At 39.6% G+C, this 26,622-nt stretch overlaps 1 protein-coding gene across 6 annotated transcripts; it reads left to right on the top strand.

Moving 5' to 3' along the window:
- On the top strand, window positions 1-26,622 carry pik3r1 (phosphoinositide-3-kinase, regulatory subunit 1 (alpha)). 6 transcript variants are annotated; one of them, XM_084114995.1, is made up of 16 exons: window positions 1-340; window positions 1,465-2,087; window positions 14,679-14,774; window positions 14,865-14,939; window positions 16,785-16,916; window positions 18,626-18,827; window positions 18,915-18,997; window positions 23,532-23,634; window positions 23,756-23,854; window positions 23,973-24,153; window positions 24,253-24,378; window positions 24,466-24,608; window positions 24,698-24,874; window positions 24,986-25,060; window positions 25,144-25,314; window positions 25,543-26,622. In XM_084114995.1, exons 2-16 carry the CDS (start codon window positions 1,757-1,759, stop codon window positions 25,730-25,732), a joined length of 2,184 nt encoding a protein of 727 aa, XP_083971121.1. In that variant the 5' UTR covers window positions 1-340; window positions 1,465-1,756; the 3' UTR covers window positions 25,733-26,622. The 6 variants fall into 6 exon arrangements, with proteins under 6 accessions (XP_083971121.1, XP_083971122.1, XP_083971124.1 ...); XM_084114996.1 differs by having other exon boundaries at window positions 23,532-23,638; window positions 23,760-23,854; XM_084114998.1 differs by lacking the exons at window positions 1-340; window positions 1,465-2,087; window positions 14,679-14,774; ... (2 more) ...; window positions 18,626-18,827; window positions 18,915-18,997 and adding an exon at window positions 20,433-20,856.

Here is a 26,622-nt window from a genome sequence, read left to right as displayed (position 1 = left end):
ATTGAGGGGATTCAGTGTGTGGTGACTCGGGCGGAGTCGGCTTTACTGTCGGGAAACGAGCTCAATCATTGAGTTAAAGAATTAAAAAAAAAAAAAAAAAAAGAGCTCAATTGGCGGGTTGAAACTAACCCCAGCACTGTATGTTACTTCCCCGGAGAAGCGTCGTATGTGGAGTGTTTTTTAGCGGTTGTGGTGGGTGGATTTGTTGGAGAGCTGCTTAAACTGGAGTTACGGGAAGCGAAGGAGATTTTCTCGGCCCTGGTTTTCATGAACGGGCCCCTTACAACTTACTAAAGTTCGCAGATATACTTCAGTTTCTCTCTTTTTTAACCATTGCTCGGTAGGTATGCTTGTTTTATGAAGTATACAATGTGTTTAGGATGGGTGTGTATTGTATTGTTGAGATTATGGGATGTTTGGCAGGATCGCTTTACTGTGTCGATTGTTCCAGTACAGCGTGTCCAAAATGAATTCTATTAGCAGCTACTGACTCTCCACTTACGTTAACGTTACTTCACAACTTGACACTGGCGGTTTATTTTCTACAGCTGTGCTTTTAGCATCGTAAATTAAGTTGTAATATTTCTAATGTTATTGTGCGTATACATTTATATGGTTCACTAATAATAATCCGTTATATTATTTAAGGCTAACATTAGCCAATAAGCTAACCCCGAACATGCAAATTTAATATAAATCTATTTACATTTATGCGTCTTCTATCAACGCTTAATGCATTGAGTCGTCATTCTGAATAACAGTCAGTTCGATTTTGATGGATCTGCTGTGTGTGCTTTTTTAACTGATTTGATTGTGGTTTTAGTATTACTATTACATTTTAATTCTATAAACTTACACTTTAATTGATGTTTGAATTTATTCAGTTTATGTTTGGCTAAGTTATTCATGTTCGTTCGTTCTTAATGTTGCGCCGATTAATAATTGTACTGTCACGTGAAACTCAAAGGAGAGTTTTCCTCTGTCAGCATTTTGACTCTTTGGAGTTTCTTTTGCGCCATTTGTTAATTTATTTGCACATTTTCAAAAAGTGTTTATTTCCATTTGACGCTTTCTTAGTTAATATAGGTAACGTTATACTTTGCTTAACATTTTAAAATAAATTTCTCGTTAGAAGACAGAAGAACAAAGGATCACGCCATAAATAATCTCAATATTTTGCTAGTTTAGTTCTAACGTTACTTGGATAAAAGGTATTCACTTGCAGAACATGTATAACCTATTTCTGTTTATGCTATTAAGCTACTACCAAAAAAAAAAAAAAAAAAAGGAACACTTTTTTTTGTTCCTTTTGGTATTACTGTTATATTAACGTATATGTTTATATTCTGTCAAATAATGTGTAACAAGAGTAGATATTCTAGTTTTTTCACCATGGAAGTTGAGTTGCTTTTTGAAATGCTTTTTGTGTGGCTTGTATAAAATGGCTTCTCTTCTGTGTTGCAGGTTTGAGTTACTCTGTGAGATCCAGAGGAACAGGCCTCTCACAGATGGGAAGAGTCTGTAAGAAGCACCTTGAAGGTGCACCCAATCATTGGACTATTAGTTTCACATAATCCACTTGTCCAGACAGACTGTCCAGACAGACTATCCAGTGTGGATGATAATGATAATAAAGGTGTAAAGTCTTTGGATAAAACCTTGTTTTCTTTGACTGTTGCCTCATAAAAATATTGGTTTAAAGAACCTTTGTGAGCAGTCATTATCATTTTTGTGACACCAAAACTTTACCATCAAAATGAGTGCAGAAGGATATCAGTACAGAGCGCTGTATGACTACAAGAAAGAAAGGGAGGAGGATATTAACCTGCATGTAGGGGACATTCTTACAGTCAACAAGGGTGCACTGCTTGCAGTTGGCTACGTTGAGGGCATAGAGGAGAGACCAGAAGAAATCGGATGGCTGCCTGGCTTTAATGAAACCACTCAAGAAAAGGGGGACTTTCCTGGTACGTACGTGGAGTTCATCGGCAAGAAAAAGATTTCTCCACCAACTCCCAAACCAAGGCCCCCAAGGCCTCTACCTGTGGCTCCGGGCACTGCAAGGCCAGACTCGGACTCTGAGCAAAGTGAGTAAGCTAAAAAAATTCCCCTGAATTATATTGTCAGCCTTTTTGCCACATCCAGGGATCTGGAAGTATTGCTAACTGGACTCAAACATGCCTTGCATATGATGCAAATTAGCTTTAGAATTCAAAGTATTTGTGTCTTAAATCCTCAGATTTTTCTACCATTTTGAGCTGCTGCTTAGATAGTTTCTCAATAGTTAACCTTTTGATTAATATTTGGTCACCAGAGTTGACCTTAACCAGTGGTCACAAAGCAGATCTTCATGTATTTGCAGTATAAAAAATTGTCAACCATTTTAGCTTGGTTGGTGCATAATTTTAATGACCCCTTTTTCCACTTAACTAGATCCATTCATGCTGATGCCAAACCCACGTGCCTCTCTCAAAATACCCACTCACCACTTGTTCCATTTTCGTAACTAGCGACCAGATTTTACACCACCATTTCATCAAGAGATTGGATTTATAGCTGCAGCACACAAATGTCGCCTGAATATTTAAGGCTGTTTAAGGTTTGCACTGGGCTATGTTTCATAATTGCAAACATGGCAGGAAGCCCAGATTTGGATGGAGGCCTGCACACAGTAGTTTGTAATTGTCTGGCATTGCTGCATCTTTCACACAGCCACAGTATGAGTGCGTAGAGCCCCCTACGGCTCCTTTAAAATCACCCAGCTCTCTTAATTTGTAGTTTTGCTCTATGCTGTCTTTTTGTGCCATTTGTTGTCATTTCTTTTCTAGTGTCTAAAAAAAGCTTGATGTATTTATTGTGAATGATACAATACAGATTCTTAGGGCACTTTCACACTATAGCTTTTGAGGCTTGTTTGCCTTAGGTTCTTAAGAAAAACCAGAAAGACAAACTCAGTTGTCATGGTGACAACTAAACTAGACATGTGTTCTTCATGTTGTCAGGTTGTGAAACATAGATCATAAGTGAGATACGGCACTCAAAATCAACTTGTGTGCTACTTCCTCGTCCTTTGTGGTGTGATGCATAAAAACACTACCTTTTTTTATCTTTGATATCTCTTTTTTTTTTTAACTCAGCTAACTTTTTCCTGGTGGTCAAGAATCAAGATTGCTTAAGCTGCATAACTGTGGCTAAATTGACTCTATGGCCTCTTTTTTTCTGAATGACTATTCTGATTTGTGTCCATGTTAAGGGAAGGGAGAGCATGCGCTTACACTGGACAGGGGTTGAGACTTGGAGATTGCAGTTTTGAGGAATGTGAACCAGAAGCAGATCTGGAAAACCGCCAGAGCTCATGGCATTATGCTGCTCACACGCTAGAACCAGGACTCAAACCCAATCCACCACTAAAACCACAAAAAATTCCAGCTCTCAAACTCAACACTTTTGACTTAGCAGTGATTTATTTTTCTAATCTACATAGGACATAGATAATTGACATCTGATGCCTTTTTACACTGTAGGAAGATTATTTTGGCCTTGCTAGAAAATCTCTGGTTTCTCTTCCTCATTTGAAATGACTACCGTGTTTTTTTTCTCTTGAATCCTCTTAGCCTATTTGTGTAACTGTTGCGTAAAGAATCAGTGCAGAGAGAAGTGAAATGCCAGAAAATGCCCCTCATTCTCGATAGTGATGCTTGAGGTATTATGTGGCATTGTGTGTGTGGTATTATGTGTCATTATATGACATAAATGTTATTCCTGAGGAATCTCCAGAGCTAGCTGAGCTCATTTAGAAAATTATTTTAAACATTAAAATGAAAAATGAAAGAAGAATTTAATAGCCAAAAAAGTGCTTTCCAGTGTGACATTTTCCTGTACACCGTAAATACAATTTCTGTGTGGTGCCTGAAGCAGAGACTCACAGCATAAGAAACATCTGGAATGTCTTAAAGATGAATCTCACAGATTTTCACCAATTCAGCAATTGGCTCTTCCTCTTTAGTGTTCATTTTATTATTCTACTTGCACAGGAGAATTCCAGGCAGAGAACTATTTGTAATTGTGCCGTGCCGAACCAAGCTCAACTGGAAATATAACTTTAACCGTTCCTTACCCTTCTTAGAACCTTTCGATGAAAAAAACAGCAGTTAAGAAAGCATCTGATCATAGCTATATGGATTATGGATATGTTTGCACAAGCTCTGTAATTCGTCACACAGTCAAGTCACATACATGTTTTATTTATAGCACTTCATGCAATAGATTTCTTTAAAGCAAGCAGCTTTATAGTATTAGAAGTGAAAAAACAGTGTCACCTACTATGAGTACTTGCCTTATTTTACTTACCTTAACTTTGATTCATAATGTTAGTCTGTATACTGTAAAGGTAAGATTTTAGTAACTTAGTATAAATACATTATTTCAGTTAATGAAATAGTTTTTACTGTAATTAATGTGGTGGTGGTGTTTTTTTTTTTACAGTGTACCAACAATACTGTTAAATGGCATTACTGAGATCAGCGTGAATGCATTGTATATTTAAGGCACTTCTCATTGCCTCAGATGCCTCAGATTTATTAGCCGCCACTGAAGGGTCTTCCAGATTTTTCTCGTTCTCTCTCATTTCTCCATCTTCCTCTTTGAATTTTTGGATTATTCTTCTGGGGTCAGACCTGATTGAGGAGATTGAGGGGGAGTGTTTAGCATGGGACCTCTCTCTGTCTCTCTCTCTCTCTCAGCAGCTGAGACTCACTTAAGAGAACAGCAGATGTGGAATTTCTGTCCGTTTTGGCTCCCAGGCTTTTTTTTTTTTTTTTTACTCTAACATACTCCTTTCTGTGGGCCTCTAGTCTAGAGTGAGAGGATCCATATGTGCCCAGCCCAGCTTTGTGCGCAATTCTTGTTTTATTGTTTACTCATTCTTGGTAAAGCTTTCAACTGCATTCTGGGTCCACAAATTGTATTGCTCAGTTTTTCCTTCACTTCGGTTCCAAGTTGTCTTTCTCTGCGTGACTCCAAACAAGGAATGAGATCTTTTATGGCTTTAACTTCTTCTGTACTATGGAAATTAGAGTTCCTCTTTATCTGACACTGTTCTGTTTTATTGCATGGAGAATGAGTTGAGCTGGTAAACATACACTGTTTATGAATTCTTTCCAACATAGCCTACTTAATAACGGTTGAATGTTTTTTTCAATTATCAATATAGTATAATACAATAACAAAAAATATGAACAGACACAAAATGGCTAAATAAATGATGGCCACAATGGTCATGAAAGTCGTCAAGTCATCCAACAACCAACCAGTGATAAGTTATTCTAATATTTTTCATTTAGGTTTGATTATTTTTAGTAGTGGTGCTTTAGTTGGCGTGCTTTTCTTTAGCAATTAAGCGGTTTACATTTGAAAATCCTTAAAATTTAAACCTTTCTTCTAAGTATACATCACTTAGATTTAGGGATCTTTTAGACAGAATAACCAAGGAATATGTTCAAAATGTGGGGCTGATCATTCAGTATTTGCCTGCTTTAGAGATAAAACATTCAGTAAAGCCACTAAATGTTCTTTGTTTCGGTATTCTGGAGTTCAGGATTCTGTTGCCAATTTCCATGGCCTATTAAAGTAGATGATGTGATCAAACCTTGTATGGACTAACCAGTTTTCATCCAACCACAAGTCCATGCAAGACCCACATTCCTGTACTTTGTGAGATATGGCAGTCTTTTAGTATGCAGTTTGCAGGGGTGAATGCAGTCTGTGCATTAAATTTAGAGAAGCTATATGCTTATCTGCTATTTTATCTTTATCTCAATCTGAGATGCAGGTCTCTTGTGGTTGTTGCTAGGTCCATGTAATGCAGTGAGAATTTATTTCGATCAAATTGGTAGTGCTGGGCAGTATGACCAAATTTTTTATTTTTTTAATCAATTGTACATTCTACTGAGCAATGGTAATATATATGTGTTATAATTTTATAAACCTTTTAGTAATGTATTATGTGATTTAGATTTTCTTGAATGCAATGGCAAAATGTTTATAAAGTGAACTCTCAGAGCAACTCTGGAGATGAAGTTCATGTGGAGTGTCCTCATAATGAGATGACAGATGCTAAAAAAAAACCATGAGCATCACACATGCTTCAGTATATGTGTGTAGTAGACGAAACTCTGAGGTTCTCATCCACAGATACGCAGAACATGCAGATTTCAAAAACATGTATGGTGCTTTATAATGCCTTTTTGCCTTTTGTGGAGCTTAACAGTACCATGAATACGCACAGTATTGGATTTGGATCATTCCTGTCTGACTGATACCGGATTCAGAAAAAAATGCAGAATCGGAGCCAATACCGATACTGGATATATGATTGGTGCATTCCTACACACTACATATCGCTCTTCATGGCCGTTGAATAGGTGCTGGAATTTTTTTTAGCTATGCATCGGTATGGAGGCGTTTACACACGAAATTGAAACCAGCACTAAATGCAGGACATAACAAATGAATCAACCATAAAAATGTTTCAAACAACAAAAGTTATCCGAGAGAGTGCGCGTGAAAACTGCCAGGGAGAGCTGTGGCAGTTAACTGAAAGTGTGACCTGGTTGGGGGAAGGCATTGCTGGTGTTTGAGATAATGTGCTTTTCTCCTTTTTGAGGGGCCTCTTCAGCACTCGGTGGAACATCTGCTGCATGGAGCAGCTCTCTGAGAGAGAGTTGTTGCTGGGTTTTGTAAAGAATGTGCAGTTTTCCCCAACCAAGCAGTAAGCCAATATATCTGCCAAAGTACCTATATACATATACATATTTTTCCTAACCTTATTAAATGTCTTCTTTCTTGTCAAATTCTTTATTTTGACTAGTTCAGTTAGAATAATAAGACACTATCAAATGAAATCAGTATCAGCAAAATCCAAGCTGCAACTTCTGATGTTATGATGTATTTACACAGACTATAATGAAGCACAGAAGTGATGGATAAATAAATAAATATAAAAACTTAACATTTTGAATTTATTCACAGTATCTTTGTGCTGTTGCACTCATTTCCAGAAGAGTCTTACAGACAGGCTGCACAAGCTTTAATTGGCAAGAACTTGTTACCTTATACATTATACATTGTCATTCGCCGTTTACATTGAATGTAATAAAAGTCTTCAAAGTCACCAATCATCAGACCAGGCATCATTTTTTCCAGTCTTTTATTTTCCAATTTTGGTTAGCCGTTGAATACACTCACACTCCATTATATACTCCATCGGTGGACAACAAATGATAGACAAAGCCCAGCCAGGTTTATTGCCCTGTTAAAGACTTCATCCCCATGCAGGGTAAAGGTGCTCATTAGATCGTGGTGGTTATAACCGGGGCAGAACTGGTTTGTGGCCGTGAGCGTAATGGTGCACGTTCCTGTGGCTTAGCTTGAACAGCCTGTTCCCGGTCGCTGTATTTAGCATCATGACGAAATGGTACAATCGCCATGCTAGTGCAGTAGGGAGCGGAAAAGTGCTCTAGCGAAAAGAATGCTGATCCAGTTCACTATGTTTTCCAGAGTATGGAGCAGCCATTAAACATCCACTGTTTTAAATTGACGTTCTTTGAGCCCAGATAATTCTTTCTGTAGGATTAAGTGCTGCATTGCATAAGTCACAAGAGATAATATCTGTTGAAGACTCTGGGTCAAAAGTGCATTGAAATTGAGGTGGAGCCAAACCTGAAAAAAAAACCTTTGTCAAACTGCAAGGACTGGACTTCAGTAGAGTTGACGTGATCTGGAGGTGGTACCGTGGTGAAAGCTGGTGTTTATTGAGATGTGCGTGAGAGTGTGTACATGTGGTCTTCATTAATGTTCGCCTCCAGAGAGACAGGGCTGAATTGGCAAATCGTCTTACTGAAGGACAAGCATGTCTGCTGGGCGGATTAGCAACACATTGCAAGAGGTGGAGCAAGAGCAGAAAAAAAAAAAAAAAAGCAGAACTGAAATATGCACAGAGTTTTGGTACTGCCCCTATCCCCCATTTAGTGTCATGTGTGTATTGGTTATGTGAGGAGACATGGAAGTGTTTGTATAGCCTAAGTTACAAACTAAATACCAGAAGTGGGAGAGAACATATCAGACGTAACGTTTTTTTTTTTTTTTTTTTTTTTTTTTTTTTAGTCAGTCCAACTTTAATTCTGTTTCTTTGGATTGTTTGTTGAAATGGGGGGAAATAATTTGTCATTGCTTGGATTTTCCTAGAAGTCAGACATGGTATTTTGTCTTTTTTTTATATTATTATTTTTATTTTATTTTAAATATGTGGTTTTTAGTGGGTAGTTGACATATCTGTATACTCGTATATCAAAATTTCTAGAGTTATTAGGTTCAAATGTACAGTATGTTTAAGGAAAGTTGTGTCTTGCGTCTTGTGACTTTCTTTTTAGATTTTTTTAAGAAAAATTTGTGTTGGTTATAACTCTCTCAGACGTATTACACACTTTATACTTTCTCAAAAGCAAAGTCCTCCCTTACAGCACAATGATTAAACACTTTGCGAGTAGATTGGTTATGGATGATTTTAAAGCATTACAAATTTAAAGTTTGATTTGTTTACAAATTGGACATCACAATGTTTTACAGAACTGATCCAAATTATACAACTATTATGTAGCATAACACTGTGTCTACACAGTCCATTCTATTTCTGACATACTCCATATGCCTGCGCTACTTCTGACACAGACAAATTATTTTCAGCGGTCACTTTGTTGCATCCAGTGTGGACAGCTCCTAGATCAGGGATTGGCAATTGTGGTCCTGCCTGAAGCGTTCTAGTATTCCTGAAGGCATTGATTAGCTTGTTCAGGTGTGTTTGTAATCAATGTCCTCAGGATAAAAAGAAAGCTACAGGTAGCTAAACTCTGCAGGACAGTGGCCCTGGGACCGAAGACGCCCATCCCTTTTGGCAGCAGCAGGTGTGTGTTGTGTTGACTGATATAATATTGATTTGCCATCATTGAACAAACACTGAGCAAGTAAACCATGCATGCAAACTAAACCATAAACGCAGCTCTTAAAGCAAATGGAAAAACATACATGTAGAGCCCGTTTTCTTTATGTAAGATCTTCATGCTGTTTTTCAGGGCATGAAGATAGAAAATCTAAACCATCTGTGTCACTGCGTTATTTCTCTATGTAACCCTGGATTAGTAGCCTCCGCTATGTCATGTGTGCTGTAATTGTTTGGTGTGTGCTGTCTGAGAATCAAGCATTTTCACACACTGCCCTGGGGAAGACTCTCTCCCTCTTCTTTTACATTGAATGTTTCAGTTTCATTTAGGCCTGTCGCGATAATTAAATAACCGTCTGATCGCGATTATTTGATCTAACCGCGATTGTTTCAGACAACCGCGATTATTGCGCTCTTTTATAGGCCTACGGCACAAGGGGGAGTCATGGACCAAAATAAATAGACAAGCACTAATTATGTTTTCCAGCAATATATTCAAAGTCATCTGAAGCCATTCCATAGCTTAATGTGAGGGACAGTAGTATATTTACATTGTTAAATTAAAGTTCACAAACTCGTCTGCAGCTGTCAATCATTCCATTCAGCATTCAAACAGCGCGCGTCGTCCGGTTACGACAGGATACACGGTAAAACTTTCTCCAATGTGACATTGACGTTATAATGCTTGATCTGTAGATAAAGGGCTGTGGATTTGCATAAAATGACTTTTTTTTGCTGTTTCTAAATGACTCACTCGCTATGTGCCTACACAGCACAAGGACTATGAATTGGCATCAGACGCACAATAACTGGAGTTTAAAACTGTGAAGAAACAAATGATCAATAAACTGTTGGACTGATATACACTAGGATTTGTGCCCTCGACATTTCTTCGCTTTGTGCCGTGAACTTTTAAATGCGCACTTGTGCAGCGCTGCGCACTGTGACTCCATGTTGCATTAAGCACATCATTCTGCACCCGCGATGCGCATACGCGCTTTGTTCCGCTGTTTTGAAGCGTATCATATTATCATGGTTTGTGCACATTTGTTTTTATTAACATGTTTAGATTTTATTAAATTACTGTGCAGATGTTTTCAAAAATTACTTTTTGCTGCTGATTTATACACTCACTAAGCTTAATAAACAAATTGTCATAGCTATTGAATATATTTATTTAATATTTAAAGGTGTTAACTGTAATCTTACACTGCAAAATGATAACTTACAAAGGATTAAATTCATCACAATTATTTAATGAATGAAGCACAAAGCCCTAAAACAGACAATTAATCGGCATAATCGCCAAAGCCCTAACACAGACAATTAATCGCCAAAGCCCTAAAACTGACAATTAATCGGCATAACCGCAATTATTTTTTAGACAATTAATCGTCAGCCAAATTTCATAATCGTGACAGGCCTAGTTTCATTACTGTAAAATGTCAAATTGCCAATACAGTAGATGTTTCAAACCATCAGCACTAAAGCAGTGCCTTTTGTCTTCAGTGTCACAGTCGCTGTTGAAATGTGAGTTGTTTGAAAACCTCTTTTTTCTTTTGATTTGAGGTGTTACAGTATATTTTTGTAACCAATAGGGGGCAACTCAGAATTTTCCTCATTTAGGCTATTTGAATAAGTTTTGGTAGCCTATTTCTTTGCATGTTACTGAAGATTTAATGTATACAACTGATTGCATAAACATGATTTATAGGAGACATGAACTTATTTAACCCTTTCCCCGTGATTGATGGAAATTTCTGTCATTTGCAACAACGCTTGTTTTTACTGTTACACTGTACTGGGACGCTATTAGGCATAACACTAAAGCAGGTAACACTAATTTTGACTTACAGCACAGTGAAAATGACATGAATATGACATAGTGGGCAACTGAATATAGTGCAGCATAGTTTGAAATCAGGGGTTTGAAGCATGTCGATCATGCATCTCCAGTGAAGCTAAACGCTTCTGTCTGCATTCAATTCACAGTCAGAATACACGCATTCATACACTTCAGAATGTCATATATTGCATGTTCAAATATTCATACAACAAAATATTCTGGGGACCATGAAGTTGTGAAAATGGTCAAAAATGCTGGCTGTGGATGGCAACATTTAAAACGCGGGCAGGGAAAAAGTTAATGCTCCAAGTCCCTCGAATTTACATTTAGGAATCAATAAAGTTTTTGTTTTGAAGGGGTGGTATAATGCCCTTTTCACGATATGTAAAATAAGTCTTTGATGTCCCCAGTGTATGTGAAGTTTTAGCTCAAAATACCCCACAGATATTTTTTATAGTATGTTAAAATTGTCACTTTTTGAGGGTGAGCAAAAACGCACAGTTTTTGTGTCTGTCCCTTTAAATGCAAATGAGCTGCTGCTCCTGGCACAGGGGGCGGAGCTACAACAGTTTGTGTCATTTTACCTCACACAGACATGCACTGAAAATAAAACTTTCAGCCTTTTATGTTGAAACCGGAGTCAGACAATGATGGAGAGACTCAAGAAGAAGTGACAACATGAGGAAGCAACAGGACATTTCTGAATGGTTAGTTGTTGAATTTATGTAGGTTATGTGTAGTTATATTTTAGGCATTGATTAGCATATTCTGTCATGACAATCTTTAAATCGTGTTCAGGGGGCGGGGTTTATGTAAATTCTAGGGTTGGTGATGTTACTAACCCTGGAGGAGTGTCGTGTAGTCCCTACCAGCCATGTGTTGTAGTCCTTAAAAAGCAATTTCTTTAAAAGAAAATATCCCCCTTTGCTTTGAACTTTGAGCTTCGTAACTTTGCAGATGTTGTTTATGCTCAAACAGCAACATTACACACTAACTAAAGTTAAAAAAGTGAAATCATAATCAACCACCCCTTTAATTGCAATTTACTTTTTACAGTTTTAAAGGGATAGTTCACTAAAATGAAACTGTTGAAAATTATTATTATTATTATTATTATTATTTTGGAACACCAACATTTTAAAGAATCTGCTCTTTCTTTTTTTAAGTTTGAAGGGACCATCTGTCAAGCTACCAAGAGGAAAAATTACATGTAGTACATGTAACATACATGGTACAAATATTCACAGTAACCTGAGCAGCTGATGACTCTAATGGAAACACTGATTTCTGCTACACCTTGACGATTGATAGCAGTTAAACTTGTTTCTCAAAAGCAGGTTTAACCACTTTAAAAATAAATAAAAAAAGTCCTTTATTGATTTCTGGGGGAAATGTGATCACTTAGTGGTTTGCTAGAATGACATTTCAAAGTAGAACTAGTCAGTGATGGATATGCTAGATACACAAGTAGACCCCTAAAATGAACTGCTGAGGAAACTATCTTTAGCACCATATGCCAACTCCTCTGATCTTGCTCTGTGGTTCAGACATGCTGAGATTGTTCCACAAAACCCAGACAGCTGCTTTTCCCTCCTTAACCTGTGGTCCCTTTCCTTGCATCCTATGGCATACAAAAAAACAGGACCAACACATTTCAGACCTTACGCATGTTCAGACTTGCACATGGACCCTCTCTTCCTCTTCCAAGAGTTGCTGTGGCAACCAAAATCTGCAGTCACCGATTGGCTGTCTGAATCTGAGCTTTTTATTTTTTTGGCCTGTTTTCTGTTTGTTTAATTTTCTTGCAGAGAACTAGAGGCTTTTTAAGCTTTTTTTTCATGCTCAAATAGTTAATGTTTACTCTTTACCCGTAAAGTCTTACTGCACTTGAGCTTGACCATGAATGCATCTTTAATCGTTTCCATTGCCTAGTTTGTGTGATCTGAACTGCACAGCTTGGATAAATTAAGGGTAGTAGTTGGAAACAGAAGGTGTTTTCTTGTGGATCTTTCTAGAGCATTGTTCACAATAACACTCACTAAGTTACCACTATTGCTACTCACAGTGGGTTGATGAGCGTGGCGCGAGTATAATATTGTGTGAGATCACGACACTCTTGCTGAACTGCCCAGTTGTTAGTGTTGCTTGCTAATACTTAGCATGGACAGTCACACAGCTTTTTAAGGAGAGTGTTTACTTAGCCTGACTTAAAATGAAGAACAGACTCTGGGTAAAACTTTAGGATGGGCTCTTTTAACTTTAAGACTTTAAGATCTAGACCTTTAAGCAACTTTCCATTGCGGTATATTTTGCATGGTCGTACACCTAGGAAGTTAGTCTAGTTCTTCTTTATTTACTCAAGATCCTAGAGACGGTGTCTCAGGGACATAGTGGAACCTTGAACCAAAACATTTGAACAATTCCACTACCATCAATCCTGAATGTCATTCAATCTAGCCCCATTGGAAGGCCAGTGCTATCAAGTCACCCTGAGTTACTTAGAAGCAACTTAATCCCCCCCTCCCCTTCCAGCCTCGCACCCTCTGTGGAAATGCCCATCCAATGCATGTAAATAAACACAAGACTCTTGGAATATTCAGTTCTATGATGAAATGGGGTGTGCATTATGACTTATGATGTAATTGTTTAATTGTTTTGTAATTAGACCACCATAGTGTGACTTAAACTAAGCCAGTCTCAACTGCAAGAGAGCATAGTGACTTAAGCTAATTCACCAAACTTATATGGTAAATGTGAAGAATCTGTTATATTCCAGAACCATATTTGTCACTTTTGACCAGAACATTTTGAGCTAATGTAAAATTAGCCCAGCGCTTTGAATCTGGATTCTAAGAAGTAGCAGGCTGGATAAGGTGTCCGTCTGGGCACAAGGTTAGGTGCTCAGTGCGGCGTACCAAAGTGGTACTACTCTCTAAATTTCTATATGAGGAATCTGTCGTTCACTCCCCCTGCCTCGAGTTCAGCAGTTCTCAGAAAATGAATAACTCCTTATGCTCGATGTCGCTTTGCCAGTAATGGACTCCAGATGGCTGTTGCCTTTCAAAGTTGAGTTCAAGAGAAGGGGTGTGATATGAGCAATATAACTTTTTTTACTTATCTCCCAGGCTAGCAAAAGAAGAAGAAAAAAAGTCCCAGATCCTTTGGACTAAACAAGACTATTATTTCTAATGGCTTAAACACCCATTTCCTCATGTGTGGTTGTTTTTTCCATTTAGGCAGCCTCCAAGCTTTTAATTTGAGTCATTCATTCTAAGAAACTCTGCAAACTGTAAAGATCCTCTTGATACCTCTATTAAAAAAAAACTCTGTAAAGGGAATCCATTCATAATATGCTGTGTTTGGATCTGTGGCCTCGGACGCTGCTAACAGTCAAGCCTTTTAGAAATCCAAGCCTTTTAAAATGCTGTGCACCGAATCCAAATAAAGCTCACGCCAGTCCCGCAGCCCTTTCATGCTCACACCTGGACTTGTAGATCTCAGTAACCCTCTACCCAACACCAGAGGCTGCATATTACAGTCTGTTTACTTTATCCTTCTCGTCCACCTCCACTGCATACTTAATCATATCCTACCGGTCAGCACCAGCCTTAAACACACTTAGATGTGCCGTCCAAACGTGCTCCTTGCTGCACCACATAAATACATGAAGATGACTATTGATCTAAGCGTCCTGTGACTGTGGGTCATGCTTTAAAGTTCTTGTTTTCCTTGGAGGCTTTGAAATTATGGTGTTTGGTGCTTAATGAAAAGCTAGTAGAGTTGTTCAAAGGTACCTGGCGGCTTTTTGGTATGATTGTTTAACTTTCTCTCCTTTAGGCTCAAGCACTCTGTTAGACCTGACGGAGCAGTTTACTCCTCCAGAGATGGCACCGCTCATGCTGCTCAAGCTCCTTGAGGCCATCGAAAGGAAAGGTGAATCCATTCCGCATATTTTTTTTGTCGTAATTATTACTTATTTATTTTTTGTGCTCCTGTATTAACTCGCATATAAATTCTGTACAGGTCTAGACAACCCTACTCTCTATAGAAATTTCACTGCTGGAGGAGGACTGGATGTCAGACAATGCTTTGATAATGGTAAGTGACACATTCCATTAGCTGTAGCCACTGTTAACTGTTCTGTCCATGCTAATGCAACAAAGTGCGAAATGCAACAAAATCACAACCTTATCCAGCATTGCCTGGATATTCCTATTGTACTAATTTTCCAAACGCTCCAACCCAAAGTATTAAAAATGACATCTCGTCTCACACAATTTCTCAGCCATTCAGAATTATTTTAGAATCAAATCAAGTATATTTGTATAGCGCGTTTCACAATACAGATTGTATCAAAGCAGCTTCACAGTATTAAATTAAAATAAAATAATACAACAAGGTTTGTTTCTAGTAGAATTTATTGATTGATAAAATAAAATTAAATATCCCCAAAATATCCCCATCTGAGCAAGCCAAAGGCAACAGTGGCAAGGAACCGAAAAAACTCCATCAAGTGACCTAATGGTGTCCTAAAACTCCATCAGGTGACCTAATGGAGAAAAAAAAAACCTTGGGAGAACCCAGGCTCAGTCGGGGGCCAGTTCTCCTCTGGCATTTATGAACTAGAGGCCGGATTGTAGTTTGACCTGTAAGATTAAAAATATTATATGAATGCCTGGCCGAAAAGATGCGTCTTTAATCTAGTTTTAAACTGGGAGAGCGAGTCCGAGCAACGAACAGTATCAGGAAGACTATTCCAGAGTTTCGGAGCCAAATGTGAAAATGCTCTCCCTCCTTTGGTTGATCTGGATATCCTAGGTATGACCAAAAGCCTCGAATTTATTGATCTTAAAGAGCGCAATGGATTATAGGGCGATAGAAGATCCGTTAAATAGACTGGAGCTAAGCCGTTTAGGGCTTTATAAGTCAGTAGCAATACCTTGTAATTAATACGGAACTTTATAGGTAACCAATGCAGTGATGATAAAATCGGTGTTATATGATCATATTTTCTTGATCTAGTAAGAACTCTAGCGGCTGCATTTTGGACTAACTGTAGCTTGTTTATTGAGGATGCAGGACAACCAGCTAATAAAGCATTACAGTAATCTAGTCTCGAGGTCATGAATGTATGAACTAACTTTTCTGCATCAGAAACTGATAGCATATTACATAGCTTAGCAATGTTTCTAAGGTGGAAAAAGGCTGTTTTTGTAACATATGAAATATGATTTTCAAAAGACAGGTTACAATTGAGTATAACAGCCAGGTCTTTTACTGTAGAGGATAAAGTAACAGGACATCCTACGATGTCAAAGTTGGATTGTGAGAGGTTCTATGGGCGGTTTTTTGAACCGATAAGTAGTACCTCTGTCTTGTCTGGATTTAATAAAAGAAAATTACGCGTCATCCAATCTTTTATATCTTTAACACACACTGTCAATTTGGATAATTTAGCATTTTCATCCGGCCGTGATGAAATATATATTTGAGTGTCATCAGCATAACAATGGAAACTAATTCCATGTTTCCTTATAATATTTCCAAGTGGCATCATATATATTGAGAATAATAGAGGGCCCAACACAGATCCCTGCGGCACTCCATAGTTTACTGAAGTTATGATCGATTTTTCTCCATTCAAATAGACAAAATGGTAGCGGTCAGATAAGTATGATCTAAACCAGCTTAATGCTTGTCCTTGAACACGAGTATAATTTTGTAGAAATAGAAACCACATATCAACAACCACCCAGAACAACCTAGCATTGTAACATTGAGCACCACTTTCAATGAAGAAACCGAACGTCTGTCGAAATCGGTTATCACATGAAAAAATTATTTGATCGAAAAGATTTATTGTTTGTCTCTTTGTGGCTGATTAGCATACGGTGCTAGCTTCATTCCTTCCTGTCTCACTGATGTGTGTGTTCTATGAATCAGACCCTGCCTTGGTGGATCTTGAGCAGATGGACCTTCAGATGTTGTGTGATGGTCTGAGGAGGTATCTTCAAGATCTACCTCAGCCTGTCATCCCCCCTATGATTTACACTGAGATGATGCGCATCGCTCAAGGTGAGTTTCCATAGGATTACGGCACATAAACATTAGGTCAACAGCCTTAAAACTCTCATGGGATTTCTATGACATAGTATTAATCCACGTTAGTACTGCCATGTGAATCATTGGATTTACACCAGGATGAGTTTCCCATTCTCAGTTTGCTCCTAAACTGTTTAAACTGACATGAAATGCTGTTTCTTATGTTTTTTTCTTTCTTTTTTTTTTTTTTTTTTATCTGTTCACTCAGTGATCATCTTAGTAAGAGGTTCTCAAACTTTTTGGAGCCTAGGATCCCTTACAGGGGAGAAAAAATTCCAAGGACCCCGTCATAATTATAACAGTGACCAAAGTTAATGCGGGTGGGAGTAATGAACATAATGTGCTTGTTTTATTGGTCCTAAATGTTTTTTTAATAATACAGCTGTATTTTCCGGAAAATAAGTCACACCTGTAAGTCGCAGCAGGTCAAACTTGCGTTGTTGAGAGAGAAAAAGAACACAGATAATTTGCAGTGGTGTGTGTCGCATTTTACAAACAACATTTATTTTAAATTCCAAGCCTATAACAATATTATTTATACTGAAACTGAAACTGAACCCTACAGTGGGCTCACGCACATCTCATTCGACATGAATTGTTTCCATGAATGAATCGTTATTAAACTGTTATTACTATAACCACTAACTACTAAAGTATTGCTTATTATGTAAAGAAGTCTTTGTACTTATCTTGTGTCCCAATATCCACTTAAAACAGCATTCACATACACAAAAAATGTGTTTGGAATAACACCGTGGCAGAGCGATGCTCACGCTGACCGGCACAGCCTACCCAACAGACAAATTCAATTCAACTGAATAACTTTTTTTTTGTTTAGTTGTCTAATTTAGTTATCCTATGGTCCTTTATACCAAACTTAAGGGCATTAAAACCAAATGATGCCTGGAAAATTCAGATAATTTTTCATTGATCTCATTTCATTATAAGAGCCACAGGGTGGTGCTATTGTTCTCAAGATTTTTGTTAGCCAGATGGTGAGCCTCTTACAATGGTACTTAAGTAACGCAAGGTGTCACAGTCTCGTGACCTTCTAAAAGCAGCAGACCAGGCTCATCTGTTAAGATTGTGTGGTTGAATCATCACAGCGCATACTTTTATGAGTACACATGTTCCAACACTTATCTGATTTTGTGTCTACTAACCCCAGCCAATTCAACTGCGAAAAGTATTCCAGGTGTTGTATTGGCCGTTTAATTTATCTGCCCTCGCTGTGTGACTGAACATTCTGTACATATGCAGAACAAACTTTTGGCTGTGTAAACTAGCATGTATCCAATTTGAGAGAGAACAGTGCTCTTTTTTTTTTTTTCTTGCTTTGTACTTCTCTTTTGGGTAGTGTTAAGTCACGTGGCTGGAAACAGGATATCTGTGGTTAATAGACCTAAAGCAAACCTGAAAACTTATCTGCTACATCAGCGCTGTTAACCAATCATCTCTCAGAGTACCTTACTCACTCTGTCAATGTCTCGCTTAAGATCTTGTGCGGTTAGTTGCACACAGAGTGCAATTTTCCACACTTTTTTGCATATGGCCTCACTGATTATTGGTATGTTTAGCTCACTTTAAATATATATATCACATGACGCCACTTTCAGTGTTTGTTGGTGGGTGTTAGAAAGCCCTTGCTTTACACTCTTCTGTCTGTCTGTCTTTCTCTTCAGAAGTGCAGGGTGCAGACGAATGCGCACATCACCTGCGGCTGGTGGCCAGCTCTTCTGCACTTCCCCCGCAGTACTGGCTGACCCTGCAGAGTTTGCTGCGCCACTTCTCTCGTGTATGCCAAGCCTCAGCAGCTAACCTGCTCAGTGCTCGTGCCCTCGCTGAGATCTTCAGTCCGGCACTCTTCAGACATCAGCCCACCAGGTACATCCCGACACATATGCTAATGAATCATGTTGTTGCCAGCTAGCCTGCTAGCAAAAAAACTGATGTTTCTTTTTCCTTTCCCAGTTGTGAGCCCAGCCCAGAGGCACACATCAGGATAGTTGAAGTCTTGGTGACCAGCGAATGGAGTGACAGTCAGGCAGCTCCAGGTAAATACACTATAACGATGATAACAAACCACTTTAAGACAATGGTTCTCAACCAGTTCTCAACCAACCTTTTAAATTATTTAAATTTAGTTTTCTTAAGAATCCTAATTAATGCTGGAGGAAAAAAAAACACAAAAGTACAACATTAAACTGATGTCTTATTTGAATAATGCCAGGTCATAGAGTCAAAAGGGTTGAGAAACATTTCTCTAAAGCTTTGCATACAGTGTAGGCAATGGGATAGTGATGACTATCTGGATTCAAACCAGTTTTGTCCAAATAAGCACCATTGTCACACATGCACATTTAATGATGTATTGGAGTGAATAGCAACAATGGGGAGAAGATAGGGAAAGGTACCTGGAATTTAAATTTGTGTAATGGGCTTACACCTGGGTTTGCCGTATGAGACACCTTGGCTTACTGGTAAGTGCTAGCCACAGCTCCAACTGATGTTCACACTTTTACAACAGATCAAAATGTTTACACTACTCCAAAGAATGGCTAAAATGTATTGAAAAGAGGTGTACAAAAAAGGTAGATGTGTTTTACAACAAAGGGGAAGACAGCATTGATATTTTTAAACTCTTAATGAAGTAGCCTTTTCTCTTCAGCTGATACTATGATATCAATGTTTAATGGCTGGGAGTGCTCTAGTCGAAATCTGTGTTCCACTCCCTTGCTTTTGTGGGTCAGGTTCATTTAGAGATGGGACAGACCACATAGACATTCTGCTGTGTCTGACTTGTGTGTGTACGCACGCTGCCCTGAACACAGACCAGTTGTCTAGTTGGGGTTTTATAGCACTAGTAAAGTCTCTCTCCCTGCTTCTCTCCCTGTCTTTATCCGTCTATCTTTCTCCCAAGTCTGGCTGTGTGACCGTTTAAATGTTTTATTACCTGTTAGGGCCTATTTATACCTTACCCTGGCATGGAGCAAACTCAGCTGTCAGTAATTTGCACCTGCAGGAGGCTGGGTTGGGCGAGACGAGTCCAGACTCAAAAGCACACTTGCCTCCGTACTGCTCGGGCAGCTCAGTTTCTTCCTGTACAAGCTTTTACACAAACATGGGTCACACAAGTGCCACCTTTTACTGTTTCTTGTTGCCTTACCGACCTGCCCATACTTGATTTCTGCACATGTGGCGGTGTGTAGCTGTTGATGTGTGTGTTAATATGAGCGTGTGGATGCGTGTGTGCACATGTTCCTAGTTACTAGGTGGCTAATTTAAGCAGGTGGCAAAAGGCCCACTTGGAATTGGGCTGGCTTGAAATGCGGTCTGCTCCACAGAGCTCTCTTGTTAGCTTGCAGCGGCGGCTGTTCTGTCTTGCATGCATTCTAACACACACTTTCAACGATCACTTCCGAGGACTTTACTCCACCCCCTGGCCCCCTCCTGCCTGTGCCACATTCCCCTCCCAAAACATAAGGGTGCACAGCTCAGCAAATATTTGAACCTGAGCGAGTTAATCATGAGACTGAACCCTTGGAGCCAGGGAGAGTGAGTGAGCAGAGAGAGAGAGAGAGAGAGAGAGAGAGTCGGCTAGCAGCACTGCGACCCCAGCAATCATTTACCCAGCCGTCCCGGAGCAGGCGCCATTCTCCACCCCTCTCAGACCTTCTTTAGTTCTCCGGACGCAACCTGTCGCACCAACTCTTTTCTTTCCCAACTCGGATTTTGCTGGATTTCTTCAGACTGCTACAGTGATTTTGAGACTCCTGCACCAGTCAAGTGGGAACATTTTTCAAGACCACAAGAATACCATCTTTTTGGATTTACCAAGAATCACGAGTAATGCTTACCGGACAGACTTGACGAAAGGCTGCTTGACTTCTGCTGAACATGCACAACTTGCAATGTAAGTGTGTGGTTTTGGTGTCTCAGGAAGTTTGGTGTAATGATTGGGTTACTTTTATCAAAAGCAGTTAGGTAGACTGAAAATGTATCAAAGTAAAGCAGCATGTCATCACTTAGGTGAGTTACCCGGTTTTTCATAGCGCGTGATAGTGGTTCTTTTAGAAGGTCCTATTTTGTGTCCTGTTCTAGCTCTTCCACTAAAGCTCTGACAGGCTTGAATATCAGTGCTACTCTTCTCTACGAATGTTTACTTGATACTTGTGTGCATCAAGACTAGCACTCCAAGTGCGACCTGTTACGAAAAGTGGGTTAACCTGTTTGACTGACACCGGCATGTCTGAGCATGCGAGGTGAATGCGTTGCATTATTCATCGGCTCCAATAAAAGTTAGGGTATAGAATTTCTTTAGTCCACTAAAATTCAAAATTGAGGCTTTAATTTATTTTTTACACACTTCCTTATTTTTTACACACTTCTTTGATGTCCCAGTGGCAGTCAGTTACACTTGACCTACTGCATGACTGTTAAGCACCCCAGCTGAAGTGCCTTTCTGACCTGTCATTAGAGTGCCAAGCATGACAATAGCCCACGTTCCTGTGACCATTTTAACCCTACTGAGAAATGTGGCTATTTCAGGTACCCTCTCAAGCATGTATAGCTGATCGCTACCCTCCTACAGTCCTCTGTGAGTCGCATGTGGGGATTATAAGAAGTATTTGCAAGCCGTGCCTGCCTCCTGACCTGGCCTTGTCTTTGACGTAGGGACTGCCTACGTGCCGTTGCAGCAGCGATTTTGTCTGCCTACCAGCAGAGAGGCCGTGCTGATCGCTTATGCTCAGTGAGGCGGGGCTTAGCAAAGCTGCATCACAGATACAGGAAGGGAGGGGGTGACAGAGACAGACCGTAAAGCTTCAGTTCTTTTTCTCATTCGAAAGACGCTGTGCTGCAGTGCACCTTGTCTGTGATATAACTCCCTCTGTTTGGCAGCATCAAAACGGCTTTGAGAACACTTTCCGCACAAATAAAGGATATCGCTGGATCACACAAATTAGAGCAGATACATCTTTCTTTTGATGCACTTTTCATTGTCGACTTTTGAACGGACAAAGCACTGTTGCAATGACATCATTGCACTTAGGACTTGGAAGAAATAGAGGCAGGTGATGAGGCAGGAGTGGCCAGCAACAGTCCTGCAGCACCATTGGCTGGGGTAAGTGATGTAATGGCTTTCACTGACCCCACTCTCCAAGGCTTTTCAAAAATTGGTCTCAAACGGATGAGTGAGAAGAACCTGGATTTATAGTATACATTCAAAGGAGGTTTGCAAAGAAACTGCATGCGTATCCTTCCAGATATGCAACACATCATTAGGCATGGCGGATTTAGAGAGTCCACGACTTGACACTGGATCAGGATCTGGATCAGACCTCCTGTTTTACATAGAAATAGACGCGCCAGGTAACTGTTGAAGTTGGTGCATTACAAACATGTCATTCATGGGTCAAGTCTAAATTTGATGGGTGACAGCTCTGTCTTTGGTCTTAGATGCATTTGTTGGTCTCAAAATGGGTTTAACGTTTTGCCATTGATGTGTTCTTATGGTAACAGATACATTAGTCGTTGTGTGGAATATTGTGTATGTTTTAATGGAGGTACCACAAAGCATGGGATGATCTGTTGGTTAGATTCTTGTATCTGATTTAATATCTTTGTCTGCGAGTTTTATACCCTGTGATTGCACTAGGCAGAAAATGCTTAGCGATGATAGTGACTGAAGTGAACAAAAGAAGAGACAGTGAGTGTGCATGAGATGGTGTGTGGTGTGTGGGGGGGGTGGGGGGGTGGTTGGTTGGAAGATAAAAATAGCCCACCGCTTCAGCTCTGCCTCATGCTCCACGGAGACTGCACTGCCCCCGCTGCTTCCCGTCACACGGCCCAGCAGCCAATCAGATGCATTCTCTGCCTCTATCCAGCAAAGCAACATGTTCTCAATGGTTGAGGATTCTTGCATGATTGTGCACAATGCATTGCTTTGAAAAACCCATTAGTGGGTATATGCCTGCTGTCCAATGTCATTGCTTCTAGAAACAGTGTTAATTCTGTTCAGAAACAGTTGTTGTAAAAGTGAAAGGATGCTTCAAATAACTGATTTAAAATCCAAATGATTCCCTGTTTTGTATCTCCATGACTCATCTGTGTGATCGGTGCATCTCACGAATAGATTATGTGGTATAATGCTGACCAGATCAGGAAATGGTGATGAAATTAGGTTTTTTGGAAGGGGCAATGAAATGCATTCTCCCTGAGTCAAGAATGCGACTCCCTGCTGAGCGCTCAAGAGGCATGTACTCAGCTGCATTTAATGAAATGGAAGACACTGGGAGGGGAGGAGGCAAGAAATCTGGGAAACTGCAGTACCCGTTGCATGCTTTTAAAACACGACTGTCGCATTGGAAGGAAACCTGCATCGCTTACTTGACAGCCAAAGGATGTTTTGAGGGTTTTCATTTTTCTTCATAAGATTAGCATTCTTAGGTTGGACTGTTATTTCATATTGAAAACACAGGACGCATAGATTTGGGCATGTCTGCACATGTTTAAATGTAAATGACCTTGAGTGCTGCTAGTTCATCAGCAGTTAAGTTCTTAATCAGTTTCTCTCTTTTCTCTTTACAGCACTACCTCCCAAGCCACCGAAACCAACGTCTGTCACTAACAACGGTATGAACAACAACATGGCTCTGCAAGACGCTGAATGGTACTGGGGGGACATCTCCAGGCAAGTACTCATCAAACCTAGTGTTTGGTCAGAAGCATGCTTTTTTTTTATTATTATTATTATTATTATTATTATTATTAATTTTGCGTCTTTTAAAAGTTTGAACCTCTTTCTGTTGCAGGGAGGAGGTCAACGAAAAGCTTAGGGACACTGCTGATGGTACTTTTTTGGTTCGAGATGCCTCCACTAAAATGCATGGGGATTACACGCTCACACTGAGGTACATTCTCCTTTGTAAACCCAAGTGTGTGTCTGAATTCCTTTTTATTTAGGGTGCTTGCCTTGATGTTGCCAACTTTAAGGATTGCTCTAAATTCTTATTTTCACTGACCATACAGGAAGGGAGGCAACAACAAGCTAATCAAAATCTTCCACCGGGATGGCAAGTACGGCTTCTCAGACCCCCTGACTTTCAACTCTGTGGTTGAGTTGATCAACCACTATCGGCACGAGTCTCTCGCCCAGTACAACCCCAAACTAGATGTGAAACTACTGTATCCTGTATCTAAGCACCAACAGGTAATGGAATATGGAGTGTCCTCCTGTAGAACTTTACTCTGGATCATTTTGTTAATAACAGAAACATTTTATTGGATATGTTTTTTTATTTATTTATAGGATCAAGTGGTAAAGGAGGATAACATTGAAGCTGTTGGGAAAAAGTTGCACGAATACCACCAGCAGTTCCAAGAAAAGAACAAAGAGTATGACCGACTCTATGAGGAATACACTAGAACATCACAGGTTTGCTCTACCTAAATATATTTGATTACTTGACTCCGAGCTCGATAAAGTGCTTACATTCTGACATGGTTTTTGTCTGCTCACTAGGAAATACAAATGAAAAGGACTGCTATTGAAGCTTTTAATGAAACCATAAAAATATTTGAAGAGCAGTGCCAGACGCAAGAACGATACAGCAAAGAATATATTGAGAAGTTTAGAAGAGAAGGCAACGAGAAGGAAATCCAAAGGTGAGTCCTGAAGCTGAAAACCTCTAAAATAGTCTTTTGGAGAACATTTCAGAAGTTTAATGCAACATCTCTGCAATGTTTCATTGCAGGATCATGGTCAACTATGAGAAGTTAAAATCGCGCATCAGTGAAATTGTGGACAGCAAACGACGTCTCGAGGAAGATCTGAAGAAGCAGGCGGCGGACTACAGAGAGATTGATAAGCGGATGAACAGCATTAAGCCTGATCTCATCCAGCTCAGAAAGACCAGGGATCAGTACCTCATGTAAGTAGCTCATCTATAGTTTCAGCACTTCAAATATAACACACAGGACACAATCTTGCATTCAGAAACGACTACATGGAGAGCAACATAATGATTTCTGTTGCTACACAGGTGGTTGACACAGAAAGGGGTCAGACAGAAGAAACTCAACGAATGGTTGGGAATCAAAAACGAAAACCAGGACGAGTGAGTATTCTTATCACATTATAGCTGTTTGATATTAAAGTCTTCCTGGTTTCAAAATTGAACTCTTCACTTCTTTACTACAGTCAGTACTCAATGGTGGATGACGATGAGGATTTGCCACACCATGATGAACGCGCCTGGAAGCTGGGTAACATTAACCGCAACCAGGCCGAGGCCCTTCTGCGGGGCAAGAGAGATGGAACATTCCTGGTCAGGGACAGCAGCAAACCTGGATGTTACGCCTGCAGTGTTGTGTATGTATCACCTTTTTTGTGCTTGTTTGATGTTGAGGCTTTTTTTTTTTTTTTTTTTTACCTAATTATTGGAGAGTTCATATATTGGTTGTTATTACTGACATCTGTTGACATTCTGACATTCTTTGCAATTCATTGACTACTAAGCTAAGACTCTGAGAGTGCATGTTGAAATGGGAAATTGCAAAAGGCAATGATGACTAAAACCATCTCTTTGTCTTTTCACAGTGTGGATGGTGAGGTCAAGCACTGCGTCATCAACAAGACACCAACAGGATATGGCTTCGCTGAGCCCTACAACCTTTACAGCTCTCTAAAAGAACTGGTCTTGCACTACCAGCACACATCCCTGGTTCAGCACAATGACTCTTTGAATGTCACGTTAGCATACCCAGTCTACGCACACCAGAGGCGGTGAGGACTTGTGAACACACCCTTGGGACTCGTTACAAACACGGGAGTTGAGGAATGGCCTCCCCTTCAAATGGAGATGCCTCCAGTAAGGCTGCTACCGAGGGCTGCTTTTTGCCTTGAAACGGCTTGTCAGAAAGACAAGAAAGCAAAACCCAAAACGAACATTTCAGCCACTGAGACTTTTTGCCAGTCTGAATGTAGTTTTAAACTCACTCTACCAAAATGGAGGATTTCGGAGGCCTTTTCCAAATGGTGCTTGTTCATTTCAAAGCTTTACCCGCTGCTGGAATGTGGAACATTGATTAAACCTCTAGAGTGATTTTTTTTTTTTTTTTTTACCTCTTCTTCACCCATACCTGCTCAGTTCAGGTCCCCTTTTGTGTGTATGTGTGTGTTTGCGTGTGTACGAGAGAATGTGATGTGACCAAAACTCACAGTATCTGAAAGCTATCGGGATGTTCAACATGTTGGTGTTAAACTTTCACGAACAGACCATGGAATCAGCTGATCAAATGTAGCAAGATGGCACTTTCGAAACAGTATCTACTAGTTTTCCTGTAAGAGACTCCTACTCAAACTTTGATATGACACGTCTCGCCTGTAATAGCGCGACGAGAAGCAAATGAGATGCTTGGGCATTTCCTTTGCAAGCATTATAGTGACTAAATCCATTTCTGCTTTTATGGATTGGCACGAAAGGAACTGAAACGGATTTTACGCTGTACATACATCAAAAGCTACGTGACGACAAAATATTGTACCAAAAAACGCAGTTCTTTCTCAGTTGTATTCTAATCTGCTATGCAAATTCTGTATTTTCCGTCTTCTCTGCAGAGTTGTGATTTTATTTTACATGTTGCTACCCATAATATAAACTTGTTTTTATTGCTTAAA

Source organism: Abramis brama, assembly GCF_963993115.1.
Source record: "Abramis brama genome assembly, chromosome: 5".
Lineage (NCBI taxonomy): Eukaryota > Metazoa > Chordata > Actinopteri > Cypriniformes > Leuciscidae > Abramis > Abramis brama.
Note: the sequence above shows the minus strand (reverse complement) of the source record. Positions and strands in the feature narration are given on the sequence as shown.